Raw genomic sequence first — 22,391 nt, 5'->3', positions numbered from 1 at the left:
AAATAGAGAACCCAATGAAAAGGAGAACGAAGGAGAAAAAAAGAGAGGGAAGATATTGACAAAAGGAGAATTCGGTAGTAACAATACAAGAGTGTCACAGAGAGAGTGTGGTGAAAGAAACAAGTAAGAAAACAAGACAAAAATTATTAGCAACCATTGTAATCTGCAGCGCGGGCAGTGGGTTTCTAAGAAAGAATTGGTGCCCAGCTTTCTATTTTTGTTTTGTTTTAAATATTTGTCACCTGACCATCTAATGGCCACTTCTCTTGAACATTGTGTTATCTCGGTGAAAGAAGAGAACTTTGCATACCTCCAGGTTCTTTAATCAATATACTACTTCTATATGATACTTATCTCAACAGAAACAAGCATTGCCATAGCCAATAGGTCTTGCCTTTGTGACCTTTTAAGTGTTTTGCTTGCGCTGCGCAATAGGGGGGGGGGGGGGGGGCAGAGGTAAACAAGGCACCATGGACAACGGCAAACATGACATTTTTGAAATGCTATGCGTGAAGGAAATTGAACTTAGAGGGCAAAAATGTAGCTAATATCCTTTTTGGGGGGGAAAGAATCTGCGCAAGTAGAACAAAATGAATATAGTATGGACAATGTGTGTGCCCAAAAGAAGCACTGGTAAACAGTAGCAAAAAGAAAAGTAGATTAAAATTTCGTTTTTTGCATGTTTGGATTTTTGAATTAAATGTGATAATGTGTATTTGATGGTTACTTGTCTATGTATATCATTTTGCAGCTGAAACCAGAAATTGCGCGAGCGAGGGTTCCTGGGCTCTATTAGTGATTCAGTGGGGGGTCGTCAAAAGGGTAAGAACCACTGCGATAGAAGGTACCAGGACCCAGCGCCTTGGACACCGCAGGTCCTATGAGGATCAAAACCAATTAACAATAAACCAGTAGGAGGAACAAACATGCTTTTAGAAGAACGAGTGGCTGCAAGGTAATTGCAGAAAAAAGGTATCATCCCGAGCTAGTAAGTCTCCCACAGGATAATACACAGGACCCTCCCCAAAAATATGCTTTGTTGTCCATCCCAAATATAGGGACTGGTGTTTACATTTCCCCTGGATGTTTTAATTACAATTATTTTTCACACTAATATACACAATTTGAGCACCTTTGACGGCAGTCACCAATTCTAATCGTGTCACTCGATTTGCAAGAAATTAGCTGAGACAACTGTGTGTGTGTCAATTTGTGTGTAATGAATAGCATGTCATAATTACATCTCTAACAGCGTGGGATAAAGTTTTGGAAAAAGCAATCCAATGTATCAGTACTAATCAGACTTTTGTATCTCTTCTGCGCAAAACTGCACCTAGACTGAAAGACTGCTGGGGCTCTTTCTGCTTATTTTCTGTAGGTCAGGCTAAAGTGTGCGTTCGCAGAGCTTCAAATAAATATTGCTAGAATTGTGGCTGCGTTGTAGTTTAGAGTTCTCAGACGCTGCTGTGTTCGAGTCTCGGTTATGCAAGGGTGTCCAAGGTAAAGTGGGATCGAAGGCAAACCTGGTTCCATAGTGCCATACAGGAAAGTAGACGGACATGGAGCAGTCACAGGACTTTTAACGTGCTTTTGAGACAGCAGCAGGGTTAAAAACAAGCATTGGCATAGCCAATAGGTCTCTCTTTTGGGACCTTCTAAGTATTTAGTTTTGCAGCACAATATCCTTGGTGCAACAACATCAGCTGTTGCATAGCTAAACCTTGTACCTTATAAGTGTTTAGCCATGCAACATTTGATGTTGTTGCACCAAGGATATTGCATTGAAGTTATCCAGCACAATATCCTTGGTGCAACAACATCAAGTGTTTCATGGCGATCCACTTATAAGGTTCCAAAGGCGAGACCTATTGACTATGCCAATGCTTATTAAAAATGTTATCTTTTAAACAAGTTTTGCTAATTTTCCACCTACTTTCCACTCCTTTGTCTGCAAATACTATTTCAATATTTTACTATCTTTACACCGATCGCAGTGTGACAATAGTCGTGAGAAAAAAAGTGTAGCTTACGCTGTAAATTGTGGGATACATTTATTCCTTAAATGTGGACATTAGCAAACTGATAAATCCTTGTCCACTTATGTTTTCTTTTTTGTATGAGCATTTTCATGCTCGTTGTACAAACGCAGCTAAAGGAACAAGGAATGAAGAGTAAAGGGGTGAAGGTGAGTGAGGAATGAATGGGTGTGGCTACGAAGGATGTGGTGAGGTGGTAAAAGAGGAGACGAGGAATAAGGGAGACTGAATTATCATGGTGAGGATGGGGCGGTTAGTATAAGGAGGGCATGAATGCACGAGGGAAGGAGCGTATGAAGGGCGTGGAAGTGAGATGGGGACCTACTGAGGGCTGTGGAGGCAAGATATGACTCAAAGAATGTTGGTGTCGGAGACAAATGAGTACGGGAGGGCAGCGAAAGGGGGTGTGGGAGGGAAGATATGGAAGAGGGTTAGAATACATTTTCAGGGTGAGGGATACGCGAGTAGTGTGGAGCAGTTTCGAGGACTTTAAGGGTTCTGAAGTGGGCGAGGAAAGAATCTATGGCTGTTGGAGTGAGAGAGACCTTAAGGGGTTGTAGGGAAGCCGAGACGGGTTAAGAGAAGAAATGCGTGGCAGACGTAGGAATTTGTGGGTGGAAGTAAAGACTGAGTTAACATGAGTGGGTAGGAGGAGTGAGGGTGAGGGGAAGGCATATGGGGGCATTAATTGAGGATGTAAAGGGAAATCAATCCAAGAAAAGAGGTGGAAGTGAGAGAATACAGATGTAAAACTGCTGGAGAAGGTTTGCCAGAAAGGAGGAGAGAGAATGCAGGCAAAGGAGGGAGTGCGACAACAGGAAACTGGACACGTGTAGGTTGTAAAAAAGAGGGAGCATGATTGGGCGGAACAAGTGTTGGGTCAAAGAGTAAGGCACACAGGCGGAGAACGATAGAGAGCGACAAGAAAGAAAGTGGGATAAACACAGAGGAGGTGGTAACAGAATGGTGGTGGAGGGAGAGCCACAGAGAGCTAAAGAAGAGAGGAGTATAGAGGAGCGTACAGAGATATAGAAAAGAGTGAGGAGGCAAAAGAGTGTGGGGGGGACTCAAGGATAGACACAAATAAAGGCAAAGATTGAGGTGGGAATGGTACAAAATGTGGAGGAGTGAGAGGGGAAGGTATAATGGGAGATGAAGGAAGTGGGGGCGGTAAGGGGTCAGGAGGAGTGAGTTAAGAGACAATGGAGACATTATTGAAAGAGGGGAGGAATGGTAAAAATTGAGGAGAGAAGAAAAGTGAGAGGAGCAAAGAGACAGAGATAACAAAAGACAGGTGCATGTAAAGAAATCAGGAGGGAGCTAAATTGGTGAAGGGGGCAGATGGAAGGGGGGTAAAAGGGGAAGTATGAAAATAAAATGGGGCAGAAAATATTCGGCGAAATCCACCCCTGAATGCAAGTGTTCAAAAGATGAGGGGGCTGAAGAAATGGAGAGGAGGAGGGCATGACAGGTATCAAAGAGACTAGGGGTAAACAGGGCCACAAGGGTCTGGTGGAGGAGACCAGGGGAGAGACTACTGGTAAAATGATGAAAATGAACACCTGGTTATAGAGTGAAGGGGCGTGAAGTTGAGGGCGTGTTGAGGTGGGCGGAGTCAGCGAATAGATGGTTCTACCACGGTGAACGTGATGGAGGCAAGGGGGAGAGGGGCACATTAGAGAGCAGGTGGAGGGTAGGAGGTCCTAACGAAGTTTGTGAGGGAGAGCGGTTTGAGGCGAGAGATAAAAATGGGTACTGACACGGACTGGTTAGGAGGGTTGCTAGGGGGAGCCACAAAGGAGAGAGTGCACAAGAGGCGGGTGAAGGTTAAAGTAGACAGCTGGAGAGGGATAGATACCGGGAGGTCTGGGTTAGTGCAAAAGGAGGGATCCGGGAAAAGGCTACTGAAGAAAACCAGTGGATGAGGTAAATGGAAAAGAAGCGGCTAGTGAGGGAGAGCAGTGGGAGTATAGAGTACGACATGGGAGAGGATGATGAGCGCGGAAAGGAGGAGGCTGGTAGAGAGGACACTGCAGGGGGGGCAAAGTCTTGTGACAGAGCATGGGGAAGGAGAAGAGGCATTTCAAGTAGCTCGAGTGGGAGGGCGGGGGTAGAGGGCACGGGAGCAGGCAGGTGGGGGAGAGCTCATGAGGGCAGAGAAAGATGCACGCGGAGGCTGGCGAGAAAAGAAAGGGGCAAACAAGGAGGTTTTGGGAAGTGAACGGAGATCAACGCACAATAGGGGGCTGGCGAGGGAGGGCACATGAGTGGGTGGTGTGGAAGAGCAATGTGGAAGGGTGCAAATGAGGTGGCACTGAGGGACAGCAAGAAGATTAAAAGGTACAGGAGTGAGCTTGCGACAGAGGGCAGAAAAGAGAGCACGTGAGGTGACTGGTGTAAAAGAGCAGCAGGGGAGGGGGCGGAGAGGAGGCTCTGAGGGAGAGCGACGGCTAAAGGCAGAGAGGAAAGCCAGATGGCGCTTGATTGAGCGATGCGAAGAATGCGCGTTACTGTGAGCGTAACCGCACGCTCTATGCCACACAAAAAGCTGTGGTCAGCTTTTTAAAGCCCACTCACTAAATGTCTCACCAGGGAAGTGCATGCGCTGGCTCAGGCCAGACCTAAAAATACTGACACTTAAGAGAAGCTGATGGGAGAGAATTGTAGGCGGTAGTAACAAGAGGGTTTGTTGGATGATTGAAACAGATACACCCCTGCATCCAAATCCCTCACAAACCACAGAAATTGGATAGCAGTATTACCTAAAAGGATCGCAAATGTATAATGTTTAAAAGCACAGCAAATGTAAACTAGCAGAGGAAAAAATAGACACCTCACAGACTCGGAACACATAAAGCGTAATGTAGCAAGTTTTTACAAAACAACAGGTAGTACATATTGCACAAAAACAGCGTACTTCATAAAATGAACATGCGTTGATGAATATTTGGTAAATATTGGTAAATGCTTTATGAAAAATAAATGTGCTCAGCACAAGTGGTAGTGGGTGAGGATAGATACAGCATAGATACCTCTGATGGCATGATGCCCCGGACAGTACCCAGGGAAGGAGAGAGGAGAGGGAAGGCGAGAGGAGAAGGAAGACGGGGTTGGGGGAATTACGGGAGAGAGCCAGGCCGATAGAACAAGGAGCACACACGCGAAGGAGTGAGGGAGATTGTAGAGGGTGGCAGGTGGGGGAACAAGAGGAATTGGAGGGGCAGGAGGAATGAGGAGTACACAGGGAAAACAGGAAGGGGCAGGGGAGAAGAATACGTGAAACAAGTGGAAAAGGAGGAACAAAAGGTGCTATAGTTGCACGCTTTGCTGCAGATTAATGCAAGCACTCCATTGGAGATGGAAAGATAGCCCTAAAAGCCAGTAGAGTCCATTAAGAGTGCAATCTAGGCTTAGGTAGTGATTAATAACGTTTCTGACTAATGGCTGCAACTGTCTGGTTCAAAAAAGGCACCAGATGAAGGAGGTGGATCGAAATTCCTCTCCAAGTACATCGTAAGTAAAAAGGTCTGTTTAACAGTTTAACTTTTTATTCTGGGCTGAGTGATTTTTTGATAGCCAATGGCAAGGACTTGCCAAAGGTAGGATCCAAGGTTGTTTCAACACAGCTATGTGCAGGTGATGCTGTTTTAATTGCCCACCCCTGATGGTTTGAGAAACCTTGTTGATAAGTTTGTTAAGTTCATGGATAACCCAAATTTCGAAACTAACATCTCTAAAACACATAACATGATCTGTGATAATCAAAATCATAAGGTCAGGCAAATCACTATCAAGGTGTATCCTATCACAAGAGTGAATGATTTCTTGCATTTGGGGGTGACTTAACCGACCGAGCTCTTGGTCATTTTGTATCTTGCGTGCCTCTGCATTAATCAATCTGTGGGGGTGATTTTTTACTTAGCCAGAAAGGTAGAAACAAACCGGTGCTCCCTCTTGTGGAAATTTATAAACGCCAAGTGCTTCCTAGTCTTATCCTATGGGGCAGCTATCTGGGGCTACCAAAAATGTGCTAAACTACAACAAGAGGAAAACCGCGTCTGTTGGCAACTGTTAGGACACCCACCATCTCGTCCACATTTTTGTATAACTGAGGATCTGGACCTCAGATTCCTTCACTCTATTACATTAGTACAATTTCTCCTCTGGATCTCTATTTGGGTAAAAGAGCAGGCTAGCCAGCACAGGTAAGCAGGGTCAGGCGGGCAGGGACAGCACACACCAGGGGGGGAAGCCGACAGATGACGGAATAGGTATTATTTTTTTAATTATTATTATAACCATTCCATTGTTTGTCAGCTTCCCCCCTTCCCACTATGCCCCACCCCAGCCTAACTGCGCTTACCTGTACCGGCCGCTAGAGGGGAAACAACCTTTACAACGCAGTCATTATATCACACTACACTTACTACGCAGTCATTACATCGCAACATCCTTTACAATGCATGTCACTACAATGCGGGCATTACAACGCATATAATTACAATGCATGACACTACATCGCCTAGTACCCCTACACTATCCAACTTTTATCCTACTGTTGCACCCCTTGGAGTTAGAATAGTAATTTTAAACCCTACACTATCCAACACTTACCCTACTGTTGCATGTAGGTTTTACACCTATAATATCCAATACGTACCTTAACCCCTTCGATGCTGATGACGAGTTCAGCTCGTCATCAGCTACGGCGCTCGTATGCTGATGACGAGCTGAGCTCGTCATGTTACTCGGGATTTTCGAAATCCCAGCACACAGCGGGAAAACCGCTAGCAGTCAAGGTGTTAAATGCAATGTAATGGTGTGCGTTGTAATGGTATGCGTTGTAAAGGTAGTATGCTATGTAATGGAATGCGTTGTAAAGGTAGTTTTTTAAAATGGGATGTAGTGTCAGGCGATGCAATGGAATGCATTGTAGTGGATGTTGCGATGTAAAAACTGCGTTGTAAGTGCATGCGTTGTAAATGTATGCTTTGTAACATCATACATTCCCGTTGCAGTGGTCTAGCTTTAATGATATGGTAATTACTGACTGTCTAGCTTGAAGTGGGATCATAAAATTGAATGGCTAAACTATAGAAACGGTATCACTAAAGCAGTGGGCAGGCCTGAATTGTTTACTTCCCCTCAATTGATAGCTAAGGGTGAAGGTGTCAAAAATGCATTTACGTCTCATTGTAGGGCATCCTGATGAGTAAGAATATAAAAAACCTACTGTTAGGGAAAATGTCATGATCCAAATCTGTCATGGCACAGAACACTATGTAGATTTGGTGAAGAATACCTGGGAAAGGATGTGGTGCACTGACCCTGCTGGGAGTCATCTGGGTTTTTCCCTTGGCCAATATAACTCAGCGTCTATTTTAATTTGTCCCTGTGATGAGGTCTTGCTTCAGTCTATGGCACATTTTTATTTGTAAGTATTTTCCCAGGTACACATTTTTAATATCAATTTAAAATCAATGGATTTTATCAGTCTAGACTAGCACTTTGCTTCTTATGTATGTTATCTACTTGGAGAGAGGGGTAGCACTATGGCTGGAACAGCTCACTCTGGAGGGTGGGGCTCACAGTTTGATCCCCGGCACTGGTGGCAGCTCAGCTCAGCACCATGTGACTCTGGGCAATAGCTTCCTCAATCTCCCCGACGGCTCCCAGCACCTTGAGACCCTAAGGGGTGATTAGTTTGCACTTTACAAATACCGGATTGGCTCCCATGTTGTGCTCTTCAGTTGGTACTTTTTTTAAATGTGCCTTTCGGTTACGGAATAAAGGCGATTAATTTTTAGGAAAAATGCTTCTTAACAAGTATGTTTTAACTATTTTATGAATTATAAATAATTTAGCTTTGATGTATTTGTGATATTGTTTTGTTTAAAATCCTAAAAAGGAATTAGAAAGAGACAGCTGCATTGACATTTTGGGCCTAAAAACGGTAGTTCTGCAAGTATCAGGCAGAACATTTAAGACGTGTTTATGTTACTTTGAGTGCGTATATAAACTTCATCAAAGGAGACAGCTCTGTGGTTAACAAAAGAAGAAGCTATCACAGCGATACATATATATAGTCTCAGGAAACGCATGCTCTAGGTATCTCGTTTTGTAATGAAAACATCATCATTAACGTAAACATAGTAAGGAAAGTTGCCTCGTTACAAATGCAATTCACTTCATTTCCATTGGTTACAATTGAGTTGCTTCGATGAATCTTGGAATTGCCCATGAAGTGAGCACCACATTTCATATTTGATTGGTAGTTTTCAAATTAGATACCTCTCTATCCAGGGGCTGCCTGAGCCAGACCACCCCTGTATCACTCTCCACAGCAAAGAATCTTCGGGCTTCTTCCCCCACCACTCCGTAGACCAGTATGTCATCGTCCAGATCCCGGGCGAGCAGCTGCGTCACTGAGGAGCCTGAGGAAGGGGAGAGGGAGGGAACCATTAATGTCACAAGGGAGAGATCATACATTAAAACCATCGTATTGTACAGCAGCGAAAACACATATCCCTACAAATAAGATGTCGAGATGGGAGAAACGGAACTGTGGCTATTACCAGCTGTCAGCAAAGCTCTCATTACTAAAAGACTTGTTCACGCCTTTGTAGAGAATTATTATTGGTGACAAATCTTGCGATTTCTGAATCCTAAACAGCAGGCAGAGAGCACTAAGAGCGTCTCCCTCTTCTTCCAAGTCTCTTTGTCCCCAATCAATTGGCAGTGACCTTTCGAGGGAACAATAATTAAAGAGGCACTTTTATTGCTATCTTGAAAAGGCTGGATCTGCGCAATTAAAGGCAGCCTGTGTTCACCTGCCACCAGCCAGTGATGCCAGGATGAAAAGAAGAGAGGTTATGCAATGCTGGCATTAAAGTGGCACTTTTAGATACCTGCTGGGTTTTCGCTCCAGTGAAACGGCCTCGACGGGTGACGCCTGTGATGGGAGGGTGTATGGTGTGGGGTGCAAACACAAGGCTGAACACTAGAACGTGTCCAGCAGGACACTACATCTGGTACAGCAACGCACCTTACAACAGGTGACTGACTCCAACAAAGTGTACCCCACAGACCACTGATTATCTGGACAAAATGTATTCTCGACTCCATTGCCCCTCCACAGTTATATGTCCCAATATAGAGGTCAATCATAATGATCTTTGTTATATCACCTCCACAATATTGGCAACCACAACGTTATCAAGACAGGCATACAGAGGAAATGTCGATATAAATATTATGCCTCCAAACCTACTTAACAATACGGGGGCACTCAATTTATGTGGCGGTTTATTCTAAAACATAGATATCTTAGTATAAAACTCAAGGAGTGCAAGATAGAAGTAATAGAGTAAGCATAAGTCCTGCTTTTACATACATGTGCATTACGTGGTCAGCCATTAATCAATGTTTTAACTTTTTTGAACTGGACTTTTAACGAGTACAGGGGCATATTATCAAGGGCTAGTATCGCCGCTTTCTCTGCGAATTGTGCCGAGAAAGCGGCGATACAGCTACAGCCCTATTAGCAAGGGCACTTTAAAGCCTGGGCCGAGCCCACTTTGCATGTCGGCGATAAACATCGCTAATGACATGCAAAGTGGGCGTTCCCACGTCCAACCACATGTAAAATGTGCTTGGAGGTGGGAACACCCTATTACCAAGGAAGGCGTTGGGTGGCAAAAACCTGCGATAAACTCATTTATCGCAGGTCTCCCAATGCCTGCTCCGACCAGGCGTTAGGCATTGTTAACATGGGGGTGTGAATCATAAAGCTGAATCCACCCCCCCATATTATCAAGGCCCACATTAGCGCATGAAAACAACGTTTGTTTTCATGCGCTAATGTGCCATATAGCCGACTATCGCCGGATTTCTAATTGCCTGCCTGATGCGCATTGATAATTTCGCGCTAACTAGGCGATGAAATCCGGCGATAGCCAGCGATACGGAGATGTGCATTGTGCGTTTTGCAACGCACACCTCGGTAATATGCCCCTCTGTTATTTAAAAAAACTGTACCATAAAGTGCGTTATTAGAAAATTGGTTTGCGAAGCATTCGCAGGTCATAGCTATATCCAAAAATATTTGCAGATCATGGTGTGTTGTTGAAATACAAGTGAAAAGCACCCTCAGTGGAGTAGGAGTATTCAAAGTTTATAGTATGCAAACATATTGTCATGGAGGTACTGTTTATCGGCCTTCCTGTGGTTCATGGAGTCCACTGCTTTTCCTAAGCCTTCAATCTTGTAGAGTTTTCTCTTATGAGTATGGGTTGCCCCCGGTAAAGCACAAGCATTTTCTAGGCAAGAAAAACCTTTCATAACTTTTATTTGCAAGTACTTTGAAAAAACTTTCCTGTAGTATCTCGCAATAAATTTGCATGTGAGCGCATACCTGAGTCAGCTTTACTCCAAAAATGACTCATCAAAAATCACACATGCGTACCACATACTTTTAAAAATCCACATTTTCATGAGAAACCCCAACTTGTATCGATTGTTGCAGCTTTTTAATGTTTTTCATAGTTTTTTTAGATATAATATGCAATTTTGCTCACCACAAAATAGGACTGTGTACAAATAGGCAGGTGATTTGAAGAGCCTAGCTCGATCCCCATGAAAGGTTATATCTTTAGTTGTTCTTCACTATTTCTAGGACTGTATGAAATTGAGGGGCTTTATGTTGCAATTTTCAAGTCATTCAATGCTTTATGAAACTTGCCAAATTTGTATACTACAGGAGAAAAGTTACAAATAATAGGTTTAGCACGAGAAAAGCTCAACAAATGTATCTTTTCTCTGAGATTACACCTGCTAAAATAAGAAAGAGGGCTTTACCAGAGGCCCATTAACGAAGAATTTAACTTGAAACATTTTCATTGAAAGCATTAAATGATGAATTTCACTAAATTGTGCACTCTGGTATTCATTTCCTGTTTTTTTGCCCATGAATCCCCGGAAACAGTTTCACTTTTTCGGAATCACACAGCTGCATCTAGTTCAAACATAAAACGGCTTCGAACCTTTGTTTGTTTTCCCCTTTCCGGTTCCTTCTCATCAGCAGGTTCTACTTTGTTTGGCCATCATCTTTACTGTAACATTCTATCAGGTGTTTTAATAGCAGCAGAGACTAAACATTCAAACGTACAGATCATCCAAAAAAAGTGGTTCCTCTTGTACTAGCCGTACGCTGGGGCTTATACGAAGCATTTTAACCGTTCCAAACACCCTGATTAGGTGTGTGAGACCATTATAAAATGTACCGAATGTACTATCCCCATGTTAGGAGCCTCTAATTTCTACCCACTCACAAAATGGGACTACAAACCTATAACGATCTGGTATTTGGAAGGGGTGCACTGTTGGCGCCCCTTCCAAATACCAAGTTGGTATCATGTATATTCTTTGCGACTGAAATTTAGTCACAAAACTGAAAAATTGCCAACTCTGAGTTGGAGAGGTATGCATTTGCAAAAGGTAAGGGTCCCCCTTGTGACCTCTTCCCCTTAGATAATAAAAAAAAAACAACTTGGTTGGGGGTATTCACTGGCACAAGGACAACTTCCATGTGTTAAACATTTTACAAATAAGCTAACTTTGTGTTTTAAATGCACCCTGGTTTCCTTAAAGGAAAAAAGATTGCATAAAAACAGGTTTTATATGGCCTGGTACTCCCCCAAGTCCCTTTTTACCTTTGGTACCTACGGCCAAGCCTTGCCCGGATGGGGTCTCCCTCCCTCCTTCAAGGCAAGTATTGAGACCGCACCAATTTTTGGATTAGGGGAGTGTAACCCCCCCGGCCGTATTTTATTATACCAGTGGTAGCCTAGCAGAGTCAGTCGCAATTGGCGACCTATCTCATAAATATTATTGCGGTAGGTCAATTTTGAACCCAATCAAAATTTGTTTTTCCTAATTGTCTTAATAGTACATTGATCTGTATGAAAAAGATATATCTTGTCAAAGTAATATCGTTTGCAAATTGCGACCAGAATTTCCAAACAGAAAGTTGTACAGCTGTTCCCAAATTTATACAGATTTAGTGAATTTAACCATTAGCAGCTGTCAAATTTCATAAATATTAATCTAAATCAATATATTAATTTCCTTTTCATGCTTCAGGTTCACTATTGATAAACAACAAGCGAATGGAGAGGCAACAATAGAAATGATAAGATAATGTATCAATACATCAAAACGCAACACGTGTCCTTCATTGATATGAAAAAGTCCAGTTTTAATATGTTTTCTTGACACAATGATGAAAATAGACAGCCAATATTCTCAACATGGGATGATCAAAGACACAGCTAAGAAACAGCCAGCGCGTTTCGCCCGTTGCGCGCTTCCTCAGGGCAGGTTTTCAGATTAACTGTAATCACATTTGTCCAAGTTACGTCCCCCCCCTTTCCGCTTTCGTTGCTACATGCACAGGATAGCTGTACCAACAAGCTTACATGCGCGTGTATTTATTCGTCTGGGAATAAATGTGATTACAGTTAATCTGAAAACCTGTCCTGACTAAGCCCGCAATGGACGAAATGAGTTGTCTGTTTCTTGGCTGTTTCTTTTATCATCCTATGTTGAGAATATTAATATAAATCAATGAAGGACACGTGTTGCGTTTTGATACATTATCTTATCATTTCTATTGCTGCCTCTCCATTCGCTTGTTGTTTATCTATTTATGTATGGTCCCGTGGCAGTGGACCTAAGAGGTGGGCAGCAGATCTAGAGCAATCTACCTGAATTTCTGTGTATAGTTAGGTGGTGCAACAGAGAATCCCTTACTTCCATCCTTTTGCTATCAGGTTCACTATTGACAACTCTGTTATATATAATACATATCTAGCTCACAGCTTTTTTATTTTTGATCTATATAAATGACCGTGAGAGAATTTTACTTAAAGAGTGCAGGGATATGCCTATGGTAGATAAAAGATCTATCCCTGCACTCTTATACGCAGACGATGCGGTCATTATGGCACGGACTCCCCTCGCCCTACAAGGTCTGATAACATCTTTTAACACTTACATGTCAAATCTGGATCTAAAAATTAACTGCGCAAAGACGTTCACAATGAACTGTGGCCATGGGACTAACAGACGAAGAAAAGTTATGTATATTAATGATAGCCCCTTGGATTTCACACCTACATTCTCATATCTAGGTATTTTGTTTCACAAAGCTGGTACATGGGCAAGTGCTATACAATCAAGAAAACTTATATTTTCTAAATCAATATTGGCCCTAAAAAACTTTTTTTTAAAAATGGGGAAAAAGCCTACTGGGGAACTCCTGAAAATGTATAATGCTACATGTATATCAATTGCTATTTATGGTTCAGGTATCTGGGGATATGACAACATAAAACCCATCCAGATAGTGGAAAATATGTTTCTGAGATACATTTTAGCTGTACCTGAGAGTGTCTCAACATACATATGTCACACAGAACTCGTACAGCCATACATTGAGGATACAATCAAGGTCCAACCCATACTTCTCTGGCACAGGGTTTGGACAACCGACAAGTGTCTATTAAATTGCATAATAATGATGGATGTTTTAAGTCTGGAACATATGAGAAGGATAAAATGGCTTGTTTATATAAAAGAACTTTTTGCAGAAATGGGCCTCCAAAAATATTACGATGAACCTCTCTCAATGTGCAATATCCCAAGGAAGGTATTAAAAAAACTGTGTATGTAGTATCTGGATGATAAAAGAGTAGGCGAGGAATTGAAGAAAAAGACAGTTCCACCACACCAATTGAAATTGACTCAGGACAAATTACAACCTTATTTAACTCTTTCTATGAGTGATCACGAGAGGTTTGCTCTGACACGGTTTAGGTTGAACATTATTTTTTAGAGTTCTCAGTTTCCCTGTTATAAATAATTGGTCATGTGATTTAATCAAATGCCCGTGTGATGACCTTTCTGAACAATCGGATATCCATATTTAATTTTTTTGCAAATTTTATACCCTTCCCTGGAAGAGATTCATTATCCCCATTTTAAAGGAGATGGAAGTAAGTTGTTGTCGACCAGCTTTTTTCGTCTTGCAGAGACTAGATACGGTATTGACAGTGGCATCTATCTCTGAATTTTTTAAACAAGTTTTTAGATTGCGAAAATCAATTTGTATGTGAAATTTTTACTCTTATCAATTGTCATCTATTTATGATTATTTGCTTTTTATAATGGCACTATATGATGTATTTTATTCGTGTTATGAATTTCTTTTTAATGATGCTCTTCTATGTACTTTTATGGTTATTTGTCATTAACCTAATACAGTTATAATTGATTGATTGATTGCTTGATAGCTCACAGCTATGATATGGATTTCTTACTAGGGCAATTTATTTCACATTTTCTGTGTACACAAATCAAACATCAAGGTTTAATATTTGGTCAAAGGTTACAGTTTCACCATTAAAATGCAAATTTGAAAGATTGTCAATCCTTTACTATTATGTGGTTCATTTCCCCAATTCCTAGTTAACCAACAGTTCTGCAAAAATCGAAAGCAGTTTTTATCTTAGACCCTGATTACAAGCTTACATTATTTGCTCCTGGAAACCAGAGATACTGGAAAGTGACAGCAGAGGAGGCCTGCTGGAGTATTAGGGGGTGGCGTCAGGGGTGCAGGGCATATTTGAGGGTGGTTGGGAGTAGTGTATTTGGCTCTTCCTTGTTGACGTAGACGTCTGGTGGAGTCAGGGCTGAGCTGATGCTCACAGCCTGTCTTCATCCAGCGGAAGGTCAGGGAAGGTTAAGAGCTGCAGGGGGTCACGGAGCCACATCAGACGGCCAGCCCATCAGGAGGATACAGCGGCACAGGAGGACTCTGAACCCAAGTGGTGCACCGGAGAGTCCAGGCACAACGAAGAGACCCGGGGCCAAGAGTCGAGTAGAGCATTGCTGGGGGGACCCTAAGGATGGCATTGCACAGACCTCCCCCCCCTTTTTCATACAATTTCCCCGAAGCAGTGTTTTGCAGAAAGGCAATATGCAAATGTATGCCAGGGCATTTTTTTTTATCCTAATTCAACCCTGCCACTGCTTGCGCATGGCTGCAGAAACACGCGGCCGGGGCGCACTGACTGAGACTGCTGCCATTGACTACTTTGTCTCTCTGCTTTCTGCCTCCTCGCCTGATCTCTTTTGCATGTTCTGCTTTTCTGTCATTTTTTTCACTTTCTGCATTTTCAGATTTTTTTGCAATTTCTTTTGCTGTCTGCTTTATTCCACTTTTCCCTCCTGTAACTTTTGTGCCTTTTCTTCGCCGTGTCCCTGCCGTTGTTCATCCACTGCAGCCCCACCCCATCCCCCTCCAGCGCTGCTCTCCCACTTGTCCCACCTCCCTGCTGTCCCCCCCCCCCCCCCACGCTACTCAATGGTCACTGCAGTGCGGCTGTGTAGTGGGTGCACCCAGCCGGCATGCTGCAGGTGCTTTGAAGGCGCCTCAACCGTTCCCAGCACCACGGACCCTGGTCTTCAGACCATCCATCACTACAATGCCAGCACCCTCCATGCCATCAAAATACCGGACACCACACTGTCTCCTGCTGGACGTCGCCAAATGACACCCAGGGCCTTTTCCTGCTGAAACTCCAGCTGCACATTGGCCTGCCACTGCACTCCAGCCCCACCTACCACACGACCGAAACATAGTGGACCCGACTGCCTAAGCTGCATCCTGCTCAACACACGCTCCATCCACAAACATGCCATGCCATGGAAATCTGGGACTTACTCGACTCCGTCCACCCTCACTTTGCCTTTTTCACGGAAACCTGGATGAACTCCAACTCCACACAGACATCGCTACTGCCATCCTGGACGGCTAGAAGATCATTCACAAGGTCCGCATCAACAAACTGGGTGGAAGCATCATCATCATACACAAAAGCACCCTCCGCCTCACCACCCACTCAGACGACCACGCGGCCAACATGGAGCACCTCGACTTCCAGGTGCAGACCAACTTAAATACCACCCTCCGCAGCTCCCACATCTTCAGACCTCCCGGACCCTTACCACCCTTCAGTGACTCTATCATCTACTTCATCGCAACCCACTCTCTCGCCTCCTCAGACTACATCCCCGTTGGCAACCTCAATTTTCACCTGGACAACTCCAATGACAAGAACACATCATCCCTGCTGGAAAACCTTGCCATCTTCGGACTCAGACAACTGGTCCCCTCTCTAACCCACTCAGCGGGACACACGCTTGATCCCATCTTCTCGTCAGCAATAACGTCTCCTTCAGCCACACGTCTGAGTTCGCTTGGACTGACACCGCTGTGTCCACTTCTCCTTCACCAAACACACTGTAAACCACCACGCCCACCACTATCCTCACAGAACAACATCACCAAACAACAGCTCTCCACCTCCCACAGCAAAAACCCACCTCTGACTTCCACAAAAGCTAATACCTAAGCTCGCAACCTCCACCAATGGATCTCCAAATGCACAGACACACTGGCTCCTCTCAAGAAAGTTCCAGGCAAACCACACTCCAAAACAGCCAGCTGGATCCCTCCCAACCTTCACGAGTCCAGACACACCTGTAGACTGCTCAAACAGAGATGGAGGAGCAGCAAAACCCCGTAAGACCGTTCAGCCTTCAAAACCACTGTCACCACACTTCACCACACATTACCACCTCATTAGAACAACAAAGACAGCGACCCTACAAATAAATATCAATACCAATGCACACAATAGCAAATAACTTTCAGCCGTGGTCAAAGAATTCACCACACTCAGCACAGGGACTGCAGACACCCCACCCCCCAAGACCTCTGCAACAACCTCCGCACCTTCTTCCACCACAGTATTAAAGAGATCCACAACAGCTTCAATGGCTTTGATACCTAAGACCCTTTCCCCCCACTCACAACCACAGACCCTGCCCTGCTGGATCCCCTCACCACTGACAACACCCTAAAAATCATGAAGAGAATCTTCTCCGGATCACCCTCAGACCCCTGCCCACACCACATCTTCAACAGAGCCGACACCGCCACCGCCTGAGCTCTGCGGCACCATCAACTGCTTTATCAACTGTACCACATTCCTGAAAGACTGGAGACAAGCAGAGATCAACCACTTGATGAAGTAACCCTCTGCTAACCCGAACAACCTTAAGAACATCAGACCCATCTCTATGCTCCTCTTTCCAGCCAAGGTCATAAAAGCCCAACTTTCCGAGTTCATCGATGAAAACCACATCTTGGACTCTCCCAGTCTGGCTTTTGAAGCAATCAAAGTACCCAGACCGCCCTCCTCGCCACCACAGACGACGCCCACACCCTCCTTGACAACCGGCAAAACTGCAGCCCTCCTCCTCCTGGACCTCTCAGCCGCCTTCGACACCATCTCCCACTGCACCCTATGCACAAGACTCCACAAGGATGGCATCCTCAAAAATGCCCTGCAATGGATTTACTCCTTCCTCACCGTCCAAACACAGAGAGTCAGGCTACCACTGTTCCACTCTGAACCCACAGAGATCAGCTGTGGAGTGCCTCAGGAACCCACTCTCTTCAACATGGCCCGCTCGCAGTCATCGCCAAGAAACATGAACTCAATATCGTCTCCTATGCCAACAAAACCCAGCTGATACTCTCCCTCACAACGAACTTAGTCGCCAACTTCCTCGACAGGAAGGCTGTCACCACTTAGATGAAGGACAGCTGCCTCAAGCTAAACGCAGAGAAGACTGAAGTCCTCATCCTGGGCTCCAACCTCTCCGCCTGGGACGACTCCTGGTGGCCCGCAGATCTTGGATCCCCTCACACCTCCCAGACCATGCACAAAATCTTGGCATCATCTTGGACTTACCACTCACGATGAATCACCAGATCAATGCTGTCTCATCATCCTGTTTCCACACGCTACGCCTGCTCCGAAAGATCTTCCAGTGGATCCCCACCAATTCCAGCAAGAAGGACACTCACACACTCATCATCAGCAGACTCGATTATGGCAACACACTCTATGCCATGCCGGCATCACCCAGAAACTCCTCAAGAAACTGCAAAGCATCCAGAACACCTACACCAGACTCATCTTCAATACCCCCCCATCGCAGTCACATCACCAGCCACTGGTTCAATGTCAACATACGAGTCATTTCCGAAGCTCCTCACACACACATGCAAAGCCATACATGGCGCAGGATGTGCATACCTCAACCACAGCCTCACATTCCACACACCCACCAGTGACCTCCGCTCTACAAGACAACGGATGGGGTAAGATCCTTCTCCTACTTTGCCACAAAGACCTGGAACACCCTGCCTCTCCACCTAAGGCAATCACATTCACTGCCCCAATTCAGGAAGTACCACAAGACCTGGCTCTTCAACTGAACCATAGTGCATGCAATAGATCAGTAGTCCCCACCAGCACCTTGAGACCCTTACAGATGAGTAGTCACACTTTACAAGTCACTTGATTCATTGATTACGAGTCAGGTGGTCCGAGGACTACTAGACTTGTGGGGGCATGGCGGTGTAGCCACCACCGCACTGGCTGTCTGACTGCCCTATTACACCTGTAGCAGTCGGACCGCCATTGCACTGCCACAACCGCCATGGAACTGCGGTGGTTTGAGGGCTGCAATATGCTTAGTGGTGTCCTGGGGCACCAACAAGCACATTGCGACTTTCCTCATTGCCAGCAGTTGAATCGAGTTCTTCGGGCAAGTGTTGTGCCTGAATGGGAAGGAATGCTAGACATGGTCCATTTCTTTTGGTGCTGGAACATGCACTAGCAGTCCCACGGCGGTGCTGCTTAAGGCTCACAACAAGCCTTTATAAATCGCCACCGCAGGACAACCAGCCAGACCACAAAATATCTTATAATCTGGTGGGTGGGCAGTAGAGACTCCTAGTGGTGCGGAAGCATGTTGGTGGCATGCCGCCCACTCCTGCACTGCCAAAAGTTGCAATCAGGCCCATAGTCTTTGTTCGTTTTTACATATTTATGGGAATATTGTAATTTTTGTTTGCAACAATTCTCTAAGTCCACTGTCAAATGTTAATGAGAATGCAGAAAATAAGGAAAATATTTTAATAATAGCTCATATGCATTGTGTGTTCTGCAGCAAATAGGATTAAAGATGGGCAAAGGAGAGGCAGGCAAAGAGAGCCGGCAAATGGAGTAAATACAACCTTCTCATAAAAATATTTGTTTCTAGTTAGAGTTGAAAAAATGATACGTTTTTCATACACAGTTTGCTGATTTAGTATTGAAAAATTAATAAAATAACCTGTAACCTGTATTTTACTACGATGTCATAATTTTACTACCCTTGGAAGAACAGAAGGCTGAGGTGACCTGCAAGAAAAAGACCTAGTGGTGCTCAAATTCATGTAATTTTCGTTATGGGTAATTATGTTACATTTTGTAAAAAATTAGGCAAAATTACCCAAATTTATTCGAAATGCAACACTATAATGTGATGCTATATTTTGGCATGAAATGTGTCCTCACAACTATTTTGGATGCAAGGACATATTACATGTTAAAAAAATAGCACAAAAATAAAAGCGCCACGTATAGCAACTTCTTGCATTCTGGTTGGTTGCTTTGTTCCTGTTCTCTCACAGTAAACTTTTGCCACGAATGGAAAGCAAGTATACGGCATGGCATATTAGCTTAATTTGGGGAATTTTGCCCAGACTTGGGTCCTATGCTCTCCATGCCACTGGAGTCGAGCTATCCTGGCTGATGAGGGGTGAAAGCCCGATATCGGTCCTAGTATACTTGTTTCCAGTCCAGGAGGTTCTCGCTTGGCAGTTCGGGGTAGACTGTTCCCATTGGGCACAGGGTCCAGACTGATTTGCATATGGCTGGGTTCAAACTGGAGTGGCATGTGGAGCGCAAAAACAATGGATTTAAGCCCAGATCTATGTACTGGGCTGACTGTATGACATTGCTCTGCATTCTGTCCACAAATGGTTCTTTATACATTTGTCACCCCTAGTGGGACGGTTATGCCCAGTCATGGGTCCCGTGCTCTCCATGCCAATGGAGTCGAGCTATCCTGGCTGATGACGGTGAACCCCCGAAACCGGTCCTAGGATGCTTGTTTCCAGTTCAGGGAGGACCTGGCCTGGTAGTTCGGGGTGGACTGTTCCCATTGGGCGCAGGGTCAAGACTGATTTGCATATGGCTGGGTTCAAACTGGAATGGCATGTGGAGCAAAAATCAATGGGTTTAGACCCAGCACTCTTTACTGGGATGAATGTATGACATTGTTCTGCATTCTGTTAATCCATTGTTCTTTTTGCATTAATTCTTCAAATGACATTTACTAATTAGGTGATTGTATAGAAACCATCCTTAAAAATGCGCTTTAACACCCCATCGGGGGTAACAAAAGCTATATAAATGCAAACCTTTTGCCCTCTTCTATCCCTCCGCTATCCTTCTCAATCCAAATAATGGATTAATATCCACCACTCAAATTACTTTCATATTTCACTATACTAATTCACCACTAATCCTCATGGGTTCTGGAGTAGTGTGCTACTCACCAAGAAAGGGCTTCAACACAACCCATTAGGTGTAACACGCGCTATTTAAATGCAAACTTTAGTTCCCTCTTGCATCCCTCCGCTATCCTTCTAAATCCAAATAACTGACTAATATCCACTACTAAAATTACTTTCATATTTCACTATACTAATTCAACACTAATCCTTTATGGGTTGCGTAGTAGAGTGCTACTCGCTGAAAAAGCGATTTGACGCCTCGTCAGGGTTGTAAGCGCTATATAAATGCAATTAGTCAATTAAGCTTTATTCGATTTTAAATTACAAAATCATAAAAGCACACATTAAAAAACAATGTTAAAAAGATCTTTACAGTTAAAAATAGGCAATGTTAAAAGTACTATCTTACAATTCATACAGGACCGAAAGTTATTAAGTAGATCACTTCACACGATTCATTTTGTTTAACCAATATTAGAGTAAGAAAGATAGAACATATTTATGTGCATATTCAGTTTAAAGTATTTACAATTTCTTTATATACTATGTACATTCTTTCAAATCACCTTCCAATATAAAGAGATTAAGCGTGCATATACATTATATGGTATTCCGGTAGCTGATAAGTAATTTTAAAAAAGAGGATACTGCCCTAATAACATATTCATTCTCTAGCTGTTTTAACTTAAGAAATGCCACTCTACAGCTCCGTAGCCCCCAGTAAGCATGGGCGGATTTCGCGGATCCACGATCCGCGAATTTGCGGATTTGCGGATCCGCAAAATCTGCGAATTTGCGGATTCGCGGATTTTGCGGATTTTTTTAATGGGGGGGTCTTCTGTGCGAGTTCAAGTGCCTCTTGTGTGTATAAATAGTCAGAGACCGATCAGAGCAGCAGATGAAGAGAAAGAAGCTCCTGGTCACAGGAACAGCACGAGGATTGCGCTCGTGAAAGTCAAGGATACAAAGGCCTCTATCCAGCATCACAGCAGATTTTCGACGGTAGATTTGGGAAGAAGGCACACCTGCCCAGCCTCGACGACGCTCACGATTGTTTTTGGGCTGATGAATGAGTCACTGAATTTGAGCTTCAACTAGTTCCAGCGACAATGTGTGTGTTACTATGCAATCGCACCGATGTGCGCAGGGGTCCCTTGAGTGACCTGTCCATCCATCATCTTCCTGTAACTATTTTAGGTTGGTGCCGGCAAGCTGCCAGCGCCATCCTAAAATAGTTACTAAATTAGCTTCACTAATAGATAAAATAAAGCAGGTGCTCGAGCACCTGCTTTATTTTATCTATTAGTGCTTCCTGTGCATCTTGTTGAAGCTAACTTTGTAACTATTTTAGGATGGCGCTGGCAGCTTGCCGGCGCCATCCTAAAATAGTTACAACAACAACTTCAAGCTTGAAGGCTTGAACTTTTGCCCCCGAATCCGCCGCTCGCGGATTCGCGGATTTTCGGTAAATTCGCGGGAGTTCGCGGATTGCGGATTTACCGAAAATCTGCAAAATCCTCGAGCGGAACGGATTTTGCGCTCACCCCTAGCCCCCAGGCCTTTAATATAAGTTTCAAAAACCTTTTCCTCGGGGGCAGGTAAAATTTACAAAACAAAGTACAGTGGATGTTTGATTGGTAGGAAATATCATCACATGGACAAATTGCCATGTCCCTTGACCAATCGTTACATTCAGGAAAAGTTATCAATCTGAAAAATGTATCAGTGCGGAAACGGGTCAACAGCATGTGAGTATAACAGCTTGGCTCTAATAACAAATAAGGTTGAATCCCTATGCTGATGGTAAGTAGCTG

General features: G+C 44.0%; 1 protein-coding gene across 1 annotated transcript in view; it reads right to left on the bottom strand.

Annotated features, from left to right (window-relative positions):
- Positions 1-22,391, bottom strand: part of CDH23 (cadherin related 23) — a 2,828,172-nt gene that overhangs the window by 2,750,137 nt on the left and 55,644 nt on the right. Inside the window, exons 2-3 of the mRNA XM_086919477.1 lie at positions 8,637-8,779; positions 8,328-8,470 (exon numbers count right to left, since the gene is read on the bottom strand). Coding sequence (XP_086775603.1) covers positions 8,328-8,470; positions 8,637-8,779 — 286 coding nt within the window. The remainder of the gene's footprint in view (positions 1-8,327; positions 8,471-8,636; positions 8,780-22,391) is intronic.

This window comes from Lissotriton vulgaris, chromosome 5 (assembly GCF_964263255.1).
Source record: "Lissotriton vulgaris chromosome 5, aLisVul1.2, whole genome shotgun sequence".
Taxonomy (NCBI): Eukaryota; Metazoa; Chordata; class Amphibia; order Caudata; family Salamandridae; genus Lissotriton; species Lissotriton vulgaris.
This window is presented reverse-complemented; position numbering and strand designations above follow the sequence as displayed.